General features: G+C 47.5%; 1 protein-coding gene across 2 annotated transcripts in view; it reads right to left on the reverse strand.

Annotated features, from left to right (window-relative positions):
* pabir2 (PABIR family member 2) overlaps positions 1-18,911 on the reverse strand; it is a 52,017-nt gene that overhangs the window by 14,257 nt on the left and 18,849 nt on the right. For both annotated transcript variants that reach the window (XM_070882935.1, XM_070882934.1), the window contains exons 2-6: positions 12,013-12,091; positions 11,029-11,085; positions 4,628-4,671; positions 2,769-2,823; positions 1,809-1,901 (exon numbers count right to left, since the gene is read on the reverse strand). In XM_070882935.1, coding sequence (XP_070739036.1) covers positions 1,809-1,901; positions 2,769-2,823; positions 4,628-4,671; positions 11,029-11,085; positions 12,013-12,091 — 328 coding nt within the window. The remainder of the gene's footprint in view (positions 1-1,808; positions 1,902-2,768; positions 2,824-4,627; positions 4,672-11,028; positions 11,086-12,012; positions 12,092-18,911) is intronic.

Below are 18,911 nucleotides of genomic sequence, written 5' to 3' on the forward strand. Positions count from 1 at the left end.
GCTCGTGCTCATCAGGCAACTATGGCTCAGTGGGTAGAATGCTCACCTCTTAATCAGAAGTTCGTGGGTTCAAGTCCCTCTCCAGAGACAGAAGGAGCGGCGCGCCGTCGGAGGGGCGGCACTGAGGGAGCGCCGCGTTGTCGGAGGGGCGGTACTGAGGGAGTGCTGCGCTGTCGGAGGGGCGGTACTGAGGGAGCGCCACGCTCTTTTGAATGAGACGTTAAACTGAGGCCCCGGTTGCCCTTTCAGGTGGACATAAAAGATTCCAGGACACTATTTCCAAGAAGAGCAGGGGAATTATCCCCGTGTCCTGGGGTCAATATTTATCCCTCATCCAACATGACCGAAACAGATTATCTGGTCATCATCACATTGCTGTTTGTGGGATCTTGCTGTGTGCACACTGGTTGCTCTGTTTCCTATATTACAACAATGACTACACTTCAAAAGAACTTCATTGACTGTAAAGCACTTTGGGACGTCCTGAGATGCTATATAAATGCAAGAATTTTCTTTTTTTAAATGATACTTTGCCTAATATTTTGCTGCCAAACAAGACAATACTAGCTCGATCAGTTGAGCCTCTGATTGTCGCAGAGTTTGCTGTGGAAAGACGGTGGAGACTGACGTGTCCATTGGCAGTTGCAGGATATCTAATGCCAAGATTGATGCAGGCACCAGGTGTGTTGCAGGCTTTGGCACACCCATAATCAGTGAAATCCTCTCTCCACGGCACTGTCTTTAGCGTGCTGGGCAATGTCAGCATGGAGCTGCTACAAGTCAGGGTGCGCTCAGAACACACCCCAGAGTTCCAGCTCTGACCCATGTTGCCATAGCAACAGAGCAGAAGCTACGCCAACCCCACAGGGGGAAGATGGGGCAATTACACAAATCCTGAGGGGTACTGGCTTGGACACGCTGTTGTGAGGCAGTTACATTAACACTGGGGATCTCGGTTGGCTGCAAGGAGCTTGGGGAGCTTCCCTGAACTCAGAATGGTCCTGGCCCACAGCAGTGCCACTGGTCAGTCACAGAGCGCGGGATGGCCGAGCGGGGGCTGGGAGAGCGGGGGATGGGAGAGCGCGGCGCACAATCTAGCTTTTCCTTGAAGTTTGGGTCTGTGGCCCATTGCTGGGGTCTTCCTCCCAATCTCCCCATCTCATCTCCCCCCCCCCGCCCCCGCCCAAATCATTACCTCCCGATCTCCCCCACCCATCACCTGATTTCCCCCCCATAACCCCTCCCCTCTTGATTCACCCTCCCCCGATTCCCCCCCAAACCCATACATCAATAATACCCCCCACACCCTGCCCCCGATATCCCCCCCACGCTCTGCCCCCCCGATCCACGCCCTGCCCGAGCCCTGCTCCCGATCCCGCCCGAACCCCGCCAACCCCCATGCCCAATACACCTCCACGTCCCGCCCCCGATAGCCCCCCCACGTCCTGCCCTCGATACCCCCCATGCCCCGCCCCCGATACCCACCATGCCCCGCCCCCGATAACCCCCCAAGCCACGCCCCTGAACCCTCCACGCCACGCCCCCGATCCCTCCCACGCCCCCGATCCCTCCCCTGATGTGCACAAAATGAAAGTGTTTTTTAAATTTTTTTACGAAGAATGGGCTGTAAATGGTAAACGCTGGGAGCAGGATTACGCGATGACATCCTGTCAGCTCCCCCTACATGTGGTTTCTGCACAATGCGCTCCTAATTACATCAGCTGGGTTCACACTTCGAAGGAAAGTTATATAAATGCCGATATTTTCTCTTTATGATCAGAACATTTACTTTCTGTAATGACTCCTACCTTTCCGATCCCTCTGGTTGGTGAAGGAGCTGGTGACACTGGAATGAAGTCAATGCGCTTTGGTGAGGCAGATTTATCCAGATCATTGTCACTCTGGGGGAAACACAACATTCACCGTGAATAAATCTATGGCAGGACAGGCCTGAACAAAGCTCCATATTCTATGTGGCCAGACAACAATCTCAGGTTGCCGCACACACAGTGCTCCCTATAATACGGCAAGGGTATTCACTGAACCAACACACAGTTCATTATACAACCCCAGCACAAGTATTTCACAGAGTACAACAAATCTCTCATTTTAAACAGATTGTGTGGTGAATGTCTCCTGGTAGGTGAACCGGGTAGGGCAGGCCTCCGGTGGTCTGGGGTACCGGGAGGAGGGGGGCGGGGAAATTGATGGGGGGTGGGGTGGGGAAGAGAACCGATGGGGAGGGGCGAGGGGGGGGCCAGACACCGATTGGGGGGGGCGGGAGAGTGACCCCCTCAGTGACACGGGGAGAGTGACCCCCTCACTGACACGGGGACGGGGCATGGGGAGACTGTCTCCTCACGGCGAGGACTGTGCACTGTACCTGTCTCAATGAGTGACCTAGTGCCTGTGCATCTGATTGGTTTCCATTTCTTTGGGGCCGGTGAACCAGGTTAATCCGACACTGCTCACAAAGCTGTGCCCATGATGAAATTGCTTGGACACTAGTCAATTTATTCCAAGGGATTAGAATAAGCGCTTTAAGCTTTCTTCCTGCCTTATCTGATCACATCTGGAGATCTCAGCCTCTGATAACTAACAGGTACAGAAGAGGAAGATTTAAAAAAAAATCTGTTACTTAAAAGAATCTAAAAAGGATGACTATCTCAAGGAGCACAGCACGCCACCAGGGGGTAGCTGCAGTTAGAGCCACCTACAAGAGCTCAATGACTAAGGACATTTCATCCACTGGTACACGGATCACTCACCAAGTTCAAGCTTTCCTCCCATGAAACGCTCATCTGCATCGCTGCCTGTACTCCCCTGTGTACAAAACAAACTGGGTCAGCACCAAATTTAGAGACAATTCAGTGGTGTTTTGCTCCCCTCCCCTCCGCTCCGGTAAATCTAAACCATACATGATACAAGAGGCAGCAATAACCAGAGAATCTGCAGCAGTTTGTAAATACAGAACACAGAGTGAGCACATAAGGATAAGAGAAAAGAAGAATAAGGAGTAGGCCATTCGGCCCCTCGAGCCTGCTCCACCATTCAATAAGATCATGGCTGACCTTCGACCTCAACTCCACTTTCCCGCAGTATCCCCATATGCACTGATTCCCTTAATATCTAAAAATCCATCGATCTCTGTCTTGAATATACTCAAAGACTGAGCCTCCACAGCCCTCTGGGGAAGAGAATTCCAAAGATTCACCACCCCCTGAGTGAAGAAATTTCTCCTCATCTCAGTCTTAAATGGCCGACCCCTTATCCGGAGACTGTGACCCCTGGTTCTAGACTCCCCAGCCCGGGGAAAGCACCCTCCCTGCATCTACCCTGTCAAACCCTGTAAGAATTTTGTGTGTTTCAATGAGATCACCTCTCATTCTTCTAAACTCTAGAGAATATCAGCCTAGTCTGCTCAATCTCTCCTTATAGGACAATCCCTCCATCCCAGGAATCAGTCTGGTGAACCTTCGTTGCACTCCCTCTATGGCAAGTATATTCTTCCTTAGGTAGGGAGACCAAAACTGTACACAATACTCCAGGTGCGGTCTCACCAGGGCCCTATATAATTGCAGTAAGACGTCTTTAATCTTATACTCAAATCCTCTTGTAATAAAGGCCAACAGACCATTTGCCTTCTTAATTGCTTGGTGTACCTGCATGTTAACTTTGTGATTGGTGTACAAGGACACCCAGGTCCCTCTGAACACCAACATTTCCCAATCTCTCACCATTTAAAAAATACTCTGCTTTTCTATTTTTCTACCAAAGTGGATAACTTCACATTATATTCCATTTGCAATGTTCTTGCCCTCTCACTCAGCCTGTCTATATCCCCTTGAAGCACCTTTGCATGCTCCTCACAACTTACATTCCCACCTAGCTTTGTATCATCAGCAAACTTGGATATATTACATTTGATGTCCTCATCTAAATCATTGATATAAATTGTGAATAGCTGGGGCCCCAGCACCGATCCTTGTGGCACCCCACTAGTTACAGCCTGCCAACCCGAAAATGACCCGTTTATTCCTACTCTCTGTTTTCTGTCTGTTAATTAGTCCTCAATCCATGCTAGTATATTACCCCCAATTCCATAAGCCCTCATTTTGTTCAATAACCTCTTGTGTGGCATTTTATTAAATGCCTTCTGAAAATCCAAATACACCACATCCACCGGTTCCCCCTCATCTATTCTGCTAGTTACAACCTCAATATCAGATTGGTCAAACATGATTTTCCTTTCATAAATCCGTGTTGACTCTGCCCAATCCTATTATTATTTTCTAAGTGCCCTGTTACCACGTCTTTAATAATAGATTCCAGCATTTTCCCTACGACTGATGTCAGGCTAACTGGTCTGCAGTTCCCCGTTTTCTCTCTCTCTAAGAGCAAGAGCAGAGTGCTGATCCTAGAGATCGGGCACTCGGTGACGTTACTAAAACACTTTCCCCTTTAAGCAACAGGTACTCTAAATGACTAAAATCTTTTGGAAATTACAGAGACTAGCTAGATTATCCTGAGTTAAAAAAATACAGTTGCAGATACTAACCAACTAGTGGTACCCAAAGATTCCAATTTTAATCCTAAATAAAGATGCAGCAACTTGCTCCAATCTTACCTCTCGTGCGCTGTCTCTCTGTTCATGAGATCCATTCCTTCTTCCTATTTAAAACAAACACAAGAAGTGCCACAAGAATGAGAGTCTATTTTGATACATTTGCAGCCACAGAGATAATAACAGGAGCGTGAGCCAACTCTCTGACGGGAGAGCCGTCTTGCACGTGAGTGTCTGCAGGTTCGATACGCAGCCAGCGCACTTCATGTGAACAAACTTCACCAAATCCCAGTCAGTCCTGCTGCTTTATTCCAACCTCTAAATGCCTCCAAAAATCTGTGCAATTAATCTCTAACTGACCTCAGGGAAGCGCAGCACTTGAACTTTGCCACCTTGAAGGGACGCGATGGGTTAGCACCTCAGCAGTAGAATCATACCAAGGTGCACCCCGTAGTGCAACATCCTGTTCTTCAGCAACGGATCCAGTCACTGACCACGAACAATGCCACAGGTTTTATATAAATTGGGGTCATCGGGAGCTGCAGTCTCAACAAGAAATCTATTCTGCAGATAGCAGCAGCTGATAACCTCCAGTGACAGGCAGATCAATGCCGGGAGACTGTCACCTTCCCTCCACATTCAAAGTGTCAGCTGTGGCTTAGTGGGTAGCACCCTTACCTCGGAGTCAGAAGGTTGTGGGTTCAAGTCCCACTCCAGAGACTTGAGCACAAAAGAAATCTAGGCTGACACTGCAGTGCTGAGGGAGCGCTGCACTGTTGCCGGGGCTGTCTTTTGGATGAGACATTAAACTGAGGTCCCTTCTGCTCTCTCAGGTGGACGATAAAGATCCTATGGCACTATTCTGAAGTAAAGCATAGGAGTTCTCCTCAGTGTCCTGGTCAATATTTATCCGTCAAAAACATCACTTGGAAAAAAAAACATTATCTGGTCATTATCACATTACTGTTTGTGGGAGTTTGCTGTGCGCAAATTGGCTGCCACGTTTTGTACATTACAACAGTGACTACACTTCAAAAGTATTTCATTGGCTGTAAAGCACTTTGAGATGTTCAGTGGTCGTGAAAGGCGCTATATAAATTCAAGTCTTCCTTTCTTGCCATCTACAAGATCATTCTAAACAATTGCAGTCTAGTGTCAAGGTTAGGAGAGAGAAGTTTCAAAATGTGGAACAGGAGAGGTTTACAGCATAGGAGGGCATTCAGCCCATGGTGTCAGTATGAGCTCTTTGCTAGAGGCGTCCATTTCTAATCCCACTGCTCCCCTTGCCCAAAAGCCCTGTATCTTCCTCTGCTTCAAACATGTATCTACTCTTCCCGTAAAAATACACAATGATTCATGCCAGTGATTGGAACATAAAGTAACAAAACTATGCTGACAAATAAAATGAAACACTGCAATTCAGCCGTAATTGGACAATACATATTGTTAATTATTGCTCTTTGACTCCAGGACGATGCAGTAACACCTCCAGACACAAAAGAACACATTAGCACATAGTTTGCCCTGCCCTCCGCTGAATTGAGGGTGTACAACACATCGTCCCTGACCCTCACCCACGTCTTCCCATATTTAATTCCTGGGCCTGTGACAATAGGAGTGGCCAGACAGCCTTCGAACACTGTCAGAATGTGAGAATACCAGTACATCAATTCCAAAATACACACACTGCCCTTTGGGTCTGTGTGTGTGGGAGAAATGCAAGACTACAGACCAGCAACAGTCCAAGCCTGGACAATAGCTGGTAATCACTCAAGCAATCAACCCATTCCTTGAATAACTGAATTGCATTTCCCCATCATGTTGGGATAAATGACCCAAGACACGCTAGCTGCTAATTAGTGGAATCCATTGAATGAGGGATTTATCTGCTGTGCAAGCCTTGGAACAGGAGGAGGCCCTTCAGCCCCTCGAGCCTGTTCCACCATTCTAATAGAAACATAGATAATAGGAGCAGTAGTAGGCCATTCGGCCCTTCGAGTCTGCACCGCCATTCAATATGGCTGATCCTCTATCTCAACATCATATTCACACTTTTCCCCCATACCCCTTGATGCCTTTTGTGTCTAGAAATCTACCTATCTTCCTCTTAAATATATTCAGTGACCTGGCCTCCACAGCCTTCTGTGGTAGAGAATTCCACAGGTTCATTACCCTCAGTGAAAACATTTCTCCTCATCTCTGTCCTAAATTTCCTACCCCGTATCCTGAGACTGAGCCCTTGTTCTAGACTTCCCAGCCAGGGGAAACATCCTCCCCGCATCCAGTCTGTCCAACCCAGTCAGAATTTTATACGTCTCAATGAGATCCCCCCTCATTCTAATAGATCATGGTTCATCTGTACCTCAACTCCATTTACGCACCTTTGTTCCATCTCCCTTGATGCCCTTACCCAACAAAGATCTATCAATCGCATGCTATCATAAACATCACACAAACAAAGCATATTTATATAAAGCTTCTGACCACCACTGCGAACGACGAAATTGTGGAACGTACAATGGCCTTCATGCTGCCCCTCACACAAGTAAATTCAGGCGGGCACTGTATTATCCTTCACACTGTGAGCACTGTAATCATCATCATAGGCAGTCCCTTGGAGTTGAGGATGACTTGCTTCCACACTAAACAGGAGTTCTCAGGTGACTGAAGAGACCAATGCGAGACCTACAGTTGTCACAGGTGGGGCATACGGTGGTTGAAGGAACGGGTGGGTGGGGTGGGCCTGGGTTGCCGTGTGCTCCTTCCGCTGTCTACACTTGGCTTCAGCTTGCTCTCGGCGATGAGACTCGAGGTGCTCAGTGCCCTCTCCTGGATGCTTTTCCTCCACTTTGGGCAGACTTGGGCCAGGGACTCCCAGGTGTCGGTGGGGATGTTACATTTTTTCCAAGGAGGCTTTGAGGATGTCTTTGAAACATTTCCACTGCCCACCTGGGGCTCGCTTGCCGTGTCGGAGCTCCGAGTAGAGCGCTTGTTTTGGGACTCTTGTGTCAGGCATGTGGACGATGTGGTCCGTCCAGCGGAGCTGATCGAGCGTGGTCAGTGCTTCGATGTTGGGGATATTGGCCTGAGCGAGAACACCGACGCTGGTGCGCCTATCCTGCCAATGGATTTGTAGGATCTTGCGGAGGCAGCTTTGGTGGTACTTCTCCAGTGCTTTCAGGTGCCTATTGTACATAGTCCATGTCTCTGAGCCATATAGGAGGGCAGGCATCACCACTGCTCTGTAGACCATGAACTTGGTGCCGGGTTTGAGGTCCTGGTCTTCAAACACTCTCTTCCTCGGGTGACTGAAGGCTGCACTGGCACACTGAAGGCGGTGTTGGACGTCGTCGTTGATGTCTGCCCTTGTTGACAGCAGGCTCCCGAGGAATGGAAAATAGTCCACGTTATCCAAGGTCTCATCGTGGATTTTGATAACCGAGGTGGCAGCACTGTGTGGTGGGAGCAGGTTGGTAGAGGACCTTTGTCCTACGGATGTTTAGTGTAAGGCCCATACTCTTGTACGCTACGGTGATGGCTTAGAGTTCGGCCTATGAGTGTGCACAGACGCAAGCGTCGTCTGTATATTGTAATTCAATGACAGAGGATGGGACGACCTTGGGTCTGACCTGGAGGCGGTGGAGGTTGAACAGATTCCCGTTTCTCCTGTAATTTAGCTCCACTCCAGCAGGAAACTTGCTGAGGGGGAGATGGAGCATTGCAGCAAGGAAGATCGAGAAGAGCGTTGGTGCGATGACACACCTTGTTTGACCCCGGTCTGAACGTGGAATGGGTCTGTGATGGATCCGTTGGTCAGGATCACGGCTTGCATGTCATCATGGAGCAGGCGGCGGATGGTGACAAACCTTTGAGGGCAGCCAAATCTGGGGAGGACACTCCATAATCCCTCACGGTTGACAGTGTCGAAGGCTTTTGTGAGGTCAAAGGCCATGTACAAGGGTTGGTGCTGTTCCCTGCATTTCTCTTGTATCTGCCGCGTAGTGAAGATCATGTCCATTGTGCCCCTTAGTGGGCAGAATTTGCTATGCGACTCTGGGAGGAGCTCTTCAACCACAGGGGGAAGGCAATTGATGAGGATTCTTGCGATGACTTTCCCAGTGGTCGACAGCAGGGAGATTCCTCTGTAGTTACCTCAATCGGACTTGTCCAGAACTCTATACTATCCTTTACACTGCACACTGTGAGCACTGTGCTATCCTTTATACTGCACTGTTTCCAATACATAACGAGGCTCCAATTTCTGGGCAATCAATATTTGGTGTCACTTGCAAGGCCATTGGAAAGAGCAGGTCTGATGATATTAGGGCCGAGCCCGGATTTCAGTGTAATCGCAGCTGGTACAAAGCTCACTTCTTCAATCTTTTTTGAATTTTAATTCAGAGAGGAAAGCTGCCAATGGTATTTAAAATCATGCAGGGTTTCAATATGATAAATCTTGTAAAACTATTTCCACTGATTAACGATATGTTTACTAGAGAGCATAGATTTAAACTCACCAAATGAACAAGGAGAGCGTTATTTGAACATTGGGTGCCTGACCAGAAGCAGAATCCGATAATAGCTTTTAAAAGGAAAGATAATGGGGCTAAAATTCCGGCCTTGCCGGGTCCGGATGAAGAGTTCATGGACCCAGTGAGGCCTCGCAAAAGCCAGTTTATGGCGCGCAATGCGCATGTGCTGAAAAGCAGCTTTTCCGATCTGTCAAAATTTCTCTCGACAGATCCTCCGCATCCCCACAGGAAGGACATCCACGTGGGCGAGATCGAGTTATTTGCCCATTTCTTGCCCAGCAAATGTCCTTAAAACTTTTACGCCTGCTGAAAGCAAGCGCATAGCCTACTTTTACCAGGATAAGAGTTTTAAAACACCTAAAAATATTTAAACACACATTTTTAGAGTGGGCGCCCTGTCCATTAAGGTGTTTATAAAAGACACAAAAAGAAATCCCAAAAATATATATTTTTTCAAAAAACATTTGATTATTTTCAATTGGTTTTGGAATGGGGGTGTTTTTTGTTGTGTTGTGATTGGGTTTTTTCCCCCTCATTGATAGCAATGAGAACTCGGAGTTACGGAGTTCCCATTACTATCAATGAGAATACGGTACCGTGATTGGTTGTCCAGGCCCATGTGATTCTCTTCTCCGTGTGTACCTGGAAGACGAGGACGCGCTCCAATGCGCGGGAAGAGAAGGCCTCCCACCGCAATTGAAGGCGCCAGGTACATTTGTAGAAAAATTTCGGGTCGGAGGAGTTTGCCCGAAGGAAGCCTCCGACTGGAATTTCAGGGCCAATAACTCTTTGTAAAAGACTTTAAATGGATGTGGGGAAAGGCTGGTGAGCAGAAGTGTCTGTGATTAACTCTAGTTCTCTGCTCCCAATATATGGCCAAGCGTGGCTCAGTGTACGTAGCGCTTGAGTCCTACAATCACAGAGAATCCACCACACTTGGTTCGAGGGATGGGTGAGAATAACATGGATGTTACAGGTGAGCCCCACCAGTTATCAGACATACCATACAGCACCTTGTAAACTCGACAGGCACAACCAACGGCAGAATATCAGGTCAGACACTATTTTAAACTGATTTCCTTTTGATTATTTCTGCATTTACAGTAGAACACTAGTTTGTAAACATAACTATTCCAAGCAGTTGGGATAGGGCTGAATATCTATCGCAAGTCTTGCACTTCCTGTCCACAAACCTTACTTCCAGATAATGATTTTTGGTTGCACTTTTCTATCACCATTTACAATTGTAAAGGACTATGTCAACATTTCCCATTGGGTTTTGCCAATGGTCACATTGCTGTTGCGGTCCCCGGTCACTAGGTGGCTCTATAGAATGAGTTTCTGAAAATTCTCTCCCAACTCTGTCACCATTGTGTACATAAAATCAACTGGTGCTCATCGCCAACCCTGGGCTATTCTGGGATTTGTTAAAGACTCAAAGTACAATATTTTACTGTCTTCAGTTAAGGCTACAAGGCTATTTTATCCCAGAAGCACGAGGGGATGTGTTACAGGTCAGTGCATCTATACAAAACAAAAACAGGTACATAAACTCCATCAATCCACCTCTGCATGCATGATTTATAGGATCTAATACACACCATCGTACATTTGTAGGATCTAATACACACCATCGTACATTTATAGGATCTAATACACACCATCGTACATTGCAGTGCACACTGATAGGTATTTTACTTTTCATCTGTAAATTAATTTTACATTTTGGGTGTCTCTTACAGATGAGAACTCGATAATAAATAGTTTACTAAACAAAAAGTCCCCAGCAAATGAATACTGTGATATCAGGAGCATCTCCCACACTCTGAAACCAGACACTGCAGCGTATGACTGAATACTTAATCCCCGTACTGAAACTGTCTTTTACAAATCTCTCGGTTCTAGTGCTGAGCTAGTGTGCACCTGCTTTACCTGTTTGATCTGATGCAGCCTGCTGCTGGGGATACGAACTGGTGATGAGGGGACAATCTAGAAAACAAAAGTAAGAGAAACACTAACAAGTGCAAATTCTTCATTACAAATTTTACAGAACTTTAACATTTCATTTTTTGAAATGATATTTTTGGGTGAATTTTTATGCTCACACTGTCAACACTGGGGGATAGAGCACTTTCTGTTGTTCGGTACGCGCTGTCATTTGCAAGCACTCGAGGTTAGGCACAGCACAGCTTCCCGAGCTCCACCCAGATCCTCTCGCTGCCCATGTCCACACCTGCCATCTGTATGTAGTCACCCTGTGCCACCGACTCGTGCCCACCCCAAGCTAATTCAACCCATGAGCCTTGTGCAGACTTTATTCCATCGGTCTCGGACATAGTGATGATTGGACAGTGTGGTGATGCAGTGCGTCACTTCATCACTTTCACCTTCATGTGCATATAATGGATGGGCCAACACGAGACAACCCCAACAGGTACCGGCTTCTCAAACATTTGACCAGAGGTTATTGGGAGCTCACACAGACTTGGACTGAGTGGATCGAGAGTCCAATGGGCAACCCTGAGCTCTTCCATAACCAACTGCATTCCCCAATTCTACTAAAGCAAGTGATGCTTTAAATCTTCATATAAAAGGGAGAGAGTTCCTTTCTTGACACAGTCCTCTTAGACTGCAGTCAATAGTTAGCTCTGCCTGACTTAGCTAAACTAGTAAATGCCCAGGGCCCACTGGTAGCGGTGGGCCAACGGTGAACTATTCCACGTCAACAAGTGGACTGAGCATCAAGTTTAATGGAGTCAGAAATGATTAGTAGATTTAACCCCATTACAGGTACACGAATCCTTCGGGATTGTTTTAACACGGTGAAATTGTAAACATCGCACAATGGCGCGCACACAGGAGATTACGCTGTTGCATTAGGTGCAGGAAGTGGCTGCTGAGTAGGCTTGTCTTTACCTGACTGTGTCGGTTCATGACAGTAGTGCTGTTCCTCCGATTGCGCAGGGCATCTGGTTGAAAAACCTGAGAGTTGTCACTAAAACAAACAAGAGAAATCATTAGTGTGATTCCCATCATCAGGCATCAACCCTCTCAGAAAGAATTGGGAAGAGATCCATTTAAATGTTGGATTTTTAAAGCAGAGTGTGTTCACATCTGTCTGAAAAGAAAGCACTGAGACAACAGGTGGTTAAAATTCTAATCGGCTACTAACTGAAATCGGTTCCCAAAGACTGAAACCAATAACTAATTAGCCGATAAACACCTGAGACCCAACAAATCCAACCGGTGCAGAACTGCATTCAACAGAGCCAACAGAATATGAAGCCATAGAGCAACAACATGTCAAAGTCACAAAACTTTACAGAGCTCTAGTTCACCCACACCTTGAGCACCGTGTCCAGCTCTGGTCAGACCCACCTTGAGCACTGTGTTAGTTCTGGTCAGACCCACCTTGAGCACCGTGTCCAGCTCTGGTCAGACCCACCCTGAGCACCGTGTCCAGTTCTGGCCAGTCCCACCTTGAGCACAGTGTCCAGCTCTGGTCAGACCCACCTTGAGCAAAAATCTATCAGTCTTAAGAACATAGGAAACATGGCTGATCTTCTACATCAACTCCACTTTCCCGCCCTATCCCCATATCGCTTGATTCTCTTAGTGCCCAAAAACTCAATATACTCAAAGACTGAGCATCCACAGCCCTCTGGGACAGAGAATTCCAAAGATCCACAACTCCGTGAAGAAATTCCTCCTCATCTCAGTCCTAAATGGCCGACCCCTTATCCTGAGACTGTGATCCCTAGTTCTAGACTCTCCAGCCCGGGGGAAACAACATCTCAGCATCTACTCTGTCAAGACCTCTAAGAATTTTATACGTTTCAATGAGATCACTTCTCGTTCTTCTAAACTCCAGAGTATAGGCCCAATGTACTCAATCTCTCCTCATAAGACAACCCTCTCAACCCAGGAATCAATCTAGTGAACCTTTGTTGCACTCCCTCTAAGGAAAGTAATATATCCTTCCTTAGGTAAGGAGACCAAAACTGTACACAATACTCCAAGTGCGGTCTCACCAGGGCCCTATATAATTGCAGTAAGACATCTTTACTCTTATACTCAAATCCTCTTGTAATAAAGGCTAACATACTATTTGCTTCCCTAATTGCTTGCTGTACCTTCATGTTAACTTTCATGTACAAAAACTCCTAAATCCCTCTTGACCCCAAATCCCTCTGAAACCCTCGAAAACTTCAATTGACCCCCCAGCCCCCACAGGCGATTGGGGGGGGGGGGGGGGGGGAAAGAGAATGCTCCTGATTCCCACTGCCCTTTATGTGATACAGTGCTTTGAGATTTCACTCCGAAAGGGACTTCAAGGCCACTCTGGATTGATGAACCAAGATGCCTAAAACTGCCTTGCTGATCTGTAAATATTCTGTAATCTAGTGAAGTAAAATAACTGATGCCCAACAGCTTCTCCCCTCGCCCCCGCCCAAAGAACATACAAACAAGAGCAAAACAAGCTCCACAAGTTAACTCATTCTGAAGTTAAGGGCAGCATCATTGGTAAAAGAAACTTTCTTGATCAGGATTGGGTCTGAATTTCCGGTCTCCAGCCATACTGCACCTTCCGGACAGCACACAGAGTGAGGAATGTGAGCCACTCGCATCATTCCAAGCTTAAAGTAGTTGTTTGTAGAAGGTGACTTCGAGAGCGTGTAACAAGCACAAGTTGGCAATCCAGTTGTCTGATCTAATCGCCCAGTCATATTCCCATGGTCACGAGCCCACCTCTTAACATACTGGCCTCAATCATAGGGTAACTGATGAACAAAGTTCAAATTATCTCTCTCCCTGACCTACATTGGCTCCTGGTCAGGCAATGCATCAATTTTAAAATTCTGATCCTTGTTTTCAAATCCCTCCATGGTCTCGCTCCTCATCTCTGTAATCTCCTTCAGCCCCACCCGAGATCTCTGCGCTCCTCCAATTCTGGCCTCTTGAGCATCCCGGATTTTAATCTCTCCACCATAGGCGGCTATGCCTTCAGCTGCCTGGGCCCTAAGCTCTGAAATTACCTCCCTAAACCTCTCCGCCTCTCTACCCTCCTTTAAGATGCTCCTTAAAACCTACCTCTTTGAACAAGCTTTTGGTTATCTGCCCTAATATCTCACGTGGCTTGATGTCAAATTGTGTTTAATCATGCTCCTGTGAAGCGCATTGGGATGTTTTACTACATTAAAGGTGCTATGTAAATTCAAGTTGTTGTTGTTATTGTCTGCCAGTTTCTGAGCCAGGAGCCAGCGATGTACCACTGCACGAGGACAGAACTTCCATAGCCAACACTATCCTCTCCTCACCAACTTGATCTCAGTTCAGCTTTAACACGGCACACAACAATCTAATGGTGTTTTTCTGCCAATTTTAATCAGGATTTAAAACATAGTGATGGTAGGAAATGTAACAAAAATCACACCCAACTCTGACTTGTTCAATCGACTGTTAGACGAACTGCAAGAATCGTCAGCAGTGAACTCTGGGAGCACTAACAAATTTTAATACAATTTGGATGAGACACTAGCCTAACTAAAAGGCTTTTAAAGTCCTAAATTAAGTTCTCAAGACTTCAGCATGCTTTTTATTAAGATGAAGGGCAGCCAATTCTGCACCATACAAGGGATAAAACTCCACAGGACCAGGTTCAACTGGCAGAGACGCAACATGAAATCAGAGCGCCTCGCACACTACAATCCACAAGTACCAACATTTCTTCACTATCAAATCTAAATTAAAACAAAGAGAATGACTTGGGTAACTCACTTACAGAACCCTCCCCAGTGAGTTACCACAGTGATTCTCCCTCGAGATTCCAAATGCACAACCAGTACAACTAGCATATTAGCAAGACTCAAATCATTGCATCCAGCAAAGGCCCATTTTGGCCGGGGATCAGACCATGCTACATCCCCACTAAGGCCATTGTTCTTTATTTCAGGGAGCTGCTACATGCAAGAGTTGAAGGGAACACATCAAATTCAACTTAAAGAATGATCCTGCCAGAGAATCGGAGTAAGCCTGTATTTGAGCTCTCAGTCCCAAGGACAGGCTGGCACTAATGCTGCCCCCAGCCACATGGCGCTGCCCAGACCCAAGGGCAAGCTGCGTGGCACTGCCCAGACCCAGGGGCAAGCTGCGTGGCACTGCCCAGACCCGGGGGCAAGCTGCGTGGCACTGCCCAGACCCAGGGGCAAGAACAAAAAGTTAACAGAACAATGAAGGAGAAAACCACTAATTGCAGGCACCTTGGACCTCGGAGAAACTAAACTGCTTCAAATAGCAGTCCTGTACTTCCCCATTCTCCATCCTGGAAGCACATGACAAGGTTGGATGCTGGGTTCGGAGTGCTCTGTGCACACCTAACCTCAGTAAGTAGGTTGGTTAATCCCTCAGTGAGGGACCTGATTACAAAAGGGGTAAGTCGAACTAGACACAGAACAAAAAAAAGCAAAATTGTTGATTCCACTAAAGCCAAAAGCTAGAAGATTGTTCAAAAATTCAACTGAAGCGGAAACTGCAGCCAACCAAACGAGCTGTCAGAGCTGTGACAAGACTGGTGCAACTGTTAGTGGGCAGAGTGCATCTCCGTCTCGAACTGCTTCACCGGACTGGAGATCCCAGACTGGTTCACATACTTGCACGCAACTGGAGATCACTGGGTAGCTGTGTGCCTGTTACACATCTGTTTAAATCCCTCCATGGCCTCGCCCCTCCTTATCTCAGCAATCTCCTCCAGCCCTACAATCCTGATCTTTGTTCCTCTGACTATGGCCTTGTACAGTCCCCCTCCCTTCAGTCGTCTGCGCCTGATACTCTGGAGTGCCCTCCTTGAACCCGTATGTTCCTCTCCCCTCTGACCAAGCTGTTGACCACCTCCCCTAATCTCTCCTTCTTTGGCTTGGCCTCCATTTCCTGTATGCCTCTGTGAAGCACTCCAAGGTGCTATATAAATGCAAGTAAGTTCCTGTAAACATGTCCTTTCCAGCATGTCCTGGTCTTGCTCTGTAACTTCAAATCTGGCAACTTGTTAAATAAAGAACTCTTGACAACAAAGTGGAGTTAAATCAGCCAGTGGAACAGAGGCCGTTAGAGAGCCGCCCCGCACCTCCACACTGAACTATTTGTGTCTCAGTGACCAGGGGGATGTGTACGTGAATCAACTTCAGAATCCACATCCAACAATCTGTAATCAGAGGTCCAAATGGGAATCTCCTGCTTCTTCCCCGGGAACATCGCTGATCCACTGGCAAATAAATTAACTGCACCTACTCAAATTATCAAACCTTCCAGAAAATCGAGTCTCGCACAACAACAGTCTGATATCGCACTCTATGTCCCCCTCTACCCATCGCCTGATGGCAAGATGAGAACACAGTCAATAAAACCATTCATAATAATACCAATTTGAACAAGACCAAAGATGGTCCTGATAACAAACTCGAGACGAGGCATTGGGGATAAACAAGATTGGTTTGAATATCCAGTATTCCCAATGCAACATCACAAGCCTTACACTGCAGGACTTCACTCCGTTTCCCGAATTACCCACTCCATGCCAATCTACACAAGCTCCATACAGGCTCTGTACCATTCGAATCAACGTGCCTGCTTCCTCCTGTTTACAACCACGCACGCCTCACTCGGCTCACTGACCAAGATTGGCTACCGATAGGATTTAAAATCCTGACACTCATGTTTAAACCCCTCCGCCACCTTGCTCCCTCACCATCTCTGTCACTGGCTCCTCCCAAAACAATGCCTTCTTGATTCCAGCCACTTGGGCATCGCCCTCCCTTTACCCCATTAGCGGCTGTACTTTCTGCGGTCGAGCCCATTCTCTGCGATACCCTCCCTCCGCCCTTAACACCTCCCCCTGAAACCCCAACCCCGCCCCCTAAACCACAACCCCTCCCCTAATCCATCCCCAAAACCCCTCCCCCCGAAACCCCATCCCCACAAACCCCAACTCCTCCCCCTAACCCCAACTCCTCCCCTAAACACCTCCCCCTAAACCCCAACTCCTCCCCCCTAAACCCCTCCCCCAACCCCCAACTCCTCCCCCCAAAACATCTCCCCCAACCCCTCCCCCTAAACATCTCCCCAAACCCCTCCCCCAACACCCCCTAAACACCTCCCCCAATCCGCAACTCCTTCCCCTAAACCCCAACACAACCCCAACTCCTCCCCCCTAAATCCCAACCCCTCTAAACCCCTCCCCCACCCCAACTCCTCCCCCTAAACCACAACCCCTCCCCCTAACACCCAACTCCTCCCCCCCAACCCCCACCCCTCCCCTCCACCGCTAACCCCAACTCCTCCCCACTAAACCCTTTCCCCTGAACCCCCTCCCCCTCCCCCCAAACCTCCCCACCCCAACCCTGCACCCTAAACCCCAACCCTCCTTCTTCTTAAACCCCTCCTCCCCAACCCCTCCACCCTCAACTGCTCCACCTTCCTAAATCAGAATAAGGGGCTGCCCATTTAAAACAGAAATGAGGAAGAATATCTTTGCTCAGAGGGCTGTGAATGTTTGGAATTCTGTACCCCAGAGAGCTGTGGAGGTTGGGTCATTGACTATATTTAAGGTGGAGATAGATAGATTTTTGAGCGATAAGGGAGTCAAGGGTAATGGGGAGTGAGCAGGGAAGTGGAGCTGAGGCCAAGATCAGATCAGCCATGATCGTATTGAATGGCGGAGCAGGCTCGAGAGGCCAAATGGCCGACTCCTGCGCCTATTTCGTATAACCCCTCCTTTCCCCGCCCCACTCTCTGCTATACTCTCCCTAACCCCCCCCAGCCCCATCCCTCTCAATCCCCTCTCCCTCAACCCCTTATCACTCACTTCGAGACCCTGCCTAAACCCGCTGCTTTGACCCAGTGATTGGCAACTCACTCCTTTTTTAGCTCAGCTTCCATTTTTCCTGACACTTCTGTGCAGCTCCTCATAACATCTCCCTACGATTAAATAAGTTGAACTATGTTAACGCATAGTGTCTTTCTCTATCTCCCCACAGTTAAAGCTGCTATCTATTTTAAAACAAGTTGTTGCTGCATAACAATTAAGTAATTTGGCAGCTCTGACATCACAAACAAGTGATGTTCTGCTGGTTACAAACATCAGATCAGCAAGGTTCAAAATCTGCCTTAAAATCACAAATCATTCTTAACTTTACCTTCCAAAACATCAATGGATGAATTGAGAATGGAAGCAATGAAGATGGTGGTCCTACAAACAATCATTTGCACCTTACTCTCTGGCACAGCACTGGGAAATATAGAATCACAGAATCATACGGTACTGCGTGCAGTCCTGGTCACCGCATTTACAGAAAAGATGTGATTGCACTGGAGAGGGTACAGAGATTAGCGAGGATGTTGCCTGGACTGGAGAATTTTAGCTTTAAGGAAAGATTGGGTAGGCTGGTTTGTTTTCTTTGGAACAGAGGAGGCCGAGTGGAGACCTTATTGAGGTTTATAAAATTATGAGGGGCCGAGATAGAGTGGATAGGAAGAGGGGTCAACAACCAGAGGGCATAGATTTAAAGTAATTGGGGGGAGGTTTCGAGGAGATTTGAGGAGAACCTTTTTCACCCAGAGGGTGGTGGGGGTCTGGAACTCACTGCCTGAAAAGGTGGTAGAGGCAGAAACCCTCACCACATTTAAAAAGTACTTGGATGTGCACTTGAAGTTCCGTAACCTACAGGGCTGTCGACTGAGAGCTGGAAAATGGGATTAGGCTGGAGAGCTCTTTGTTGGCCAGCGCGGACACGATGAGCCGAATGGCCTCCTTCCATGCTGTA

This window comes from Pristiophorus japonicus, chromosome 6, assembly GCF_044704955.1.
Source record: "Pristiophorus japonicus isolate sPriJap1 chromosome 6, sPriJap1.hap1, whole genome shotgun sequence".
Taxonomy (NCBI): domain Eukaryota; kingdom Metazoa; phylum Chordata; class Chondrichthyes; family Pristiophoridae; genus Pristiophorus; species Pristiophorus japonicus.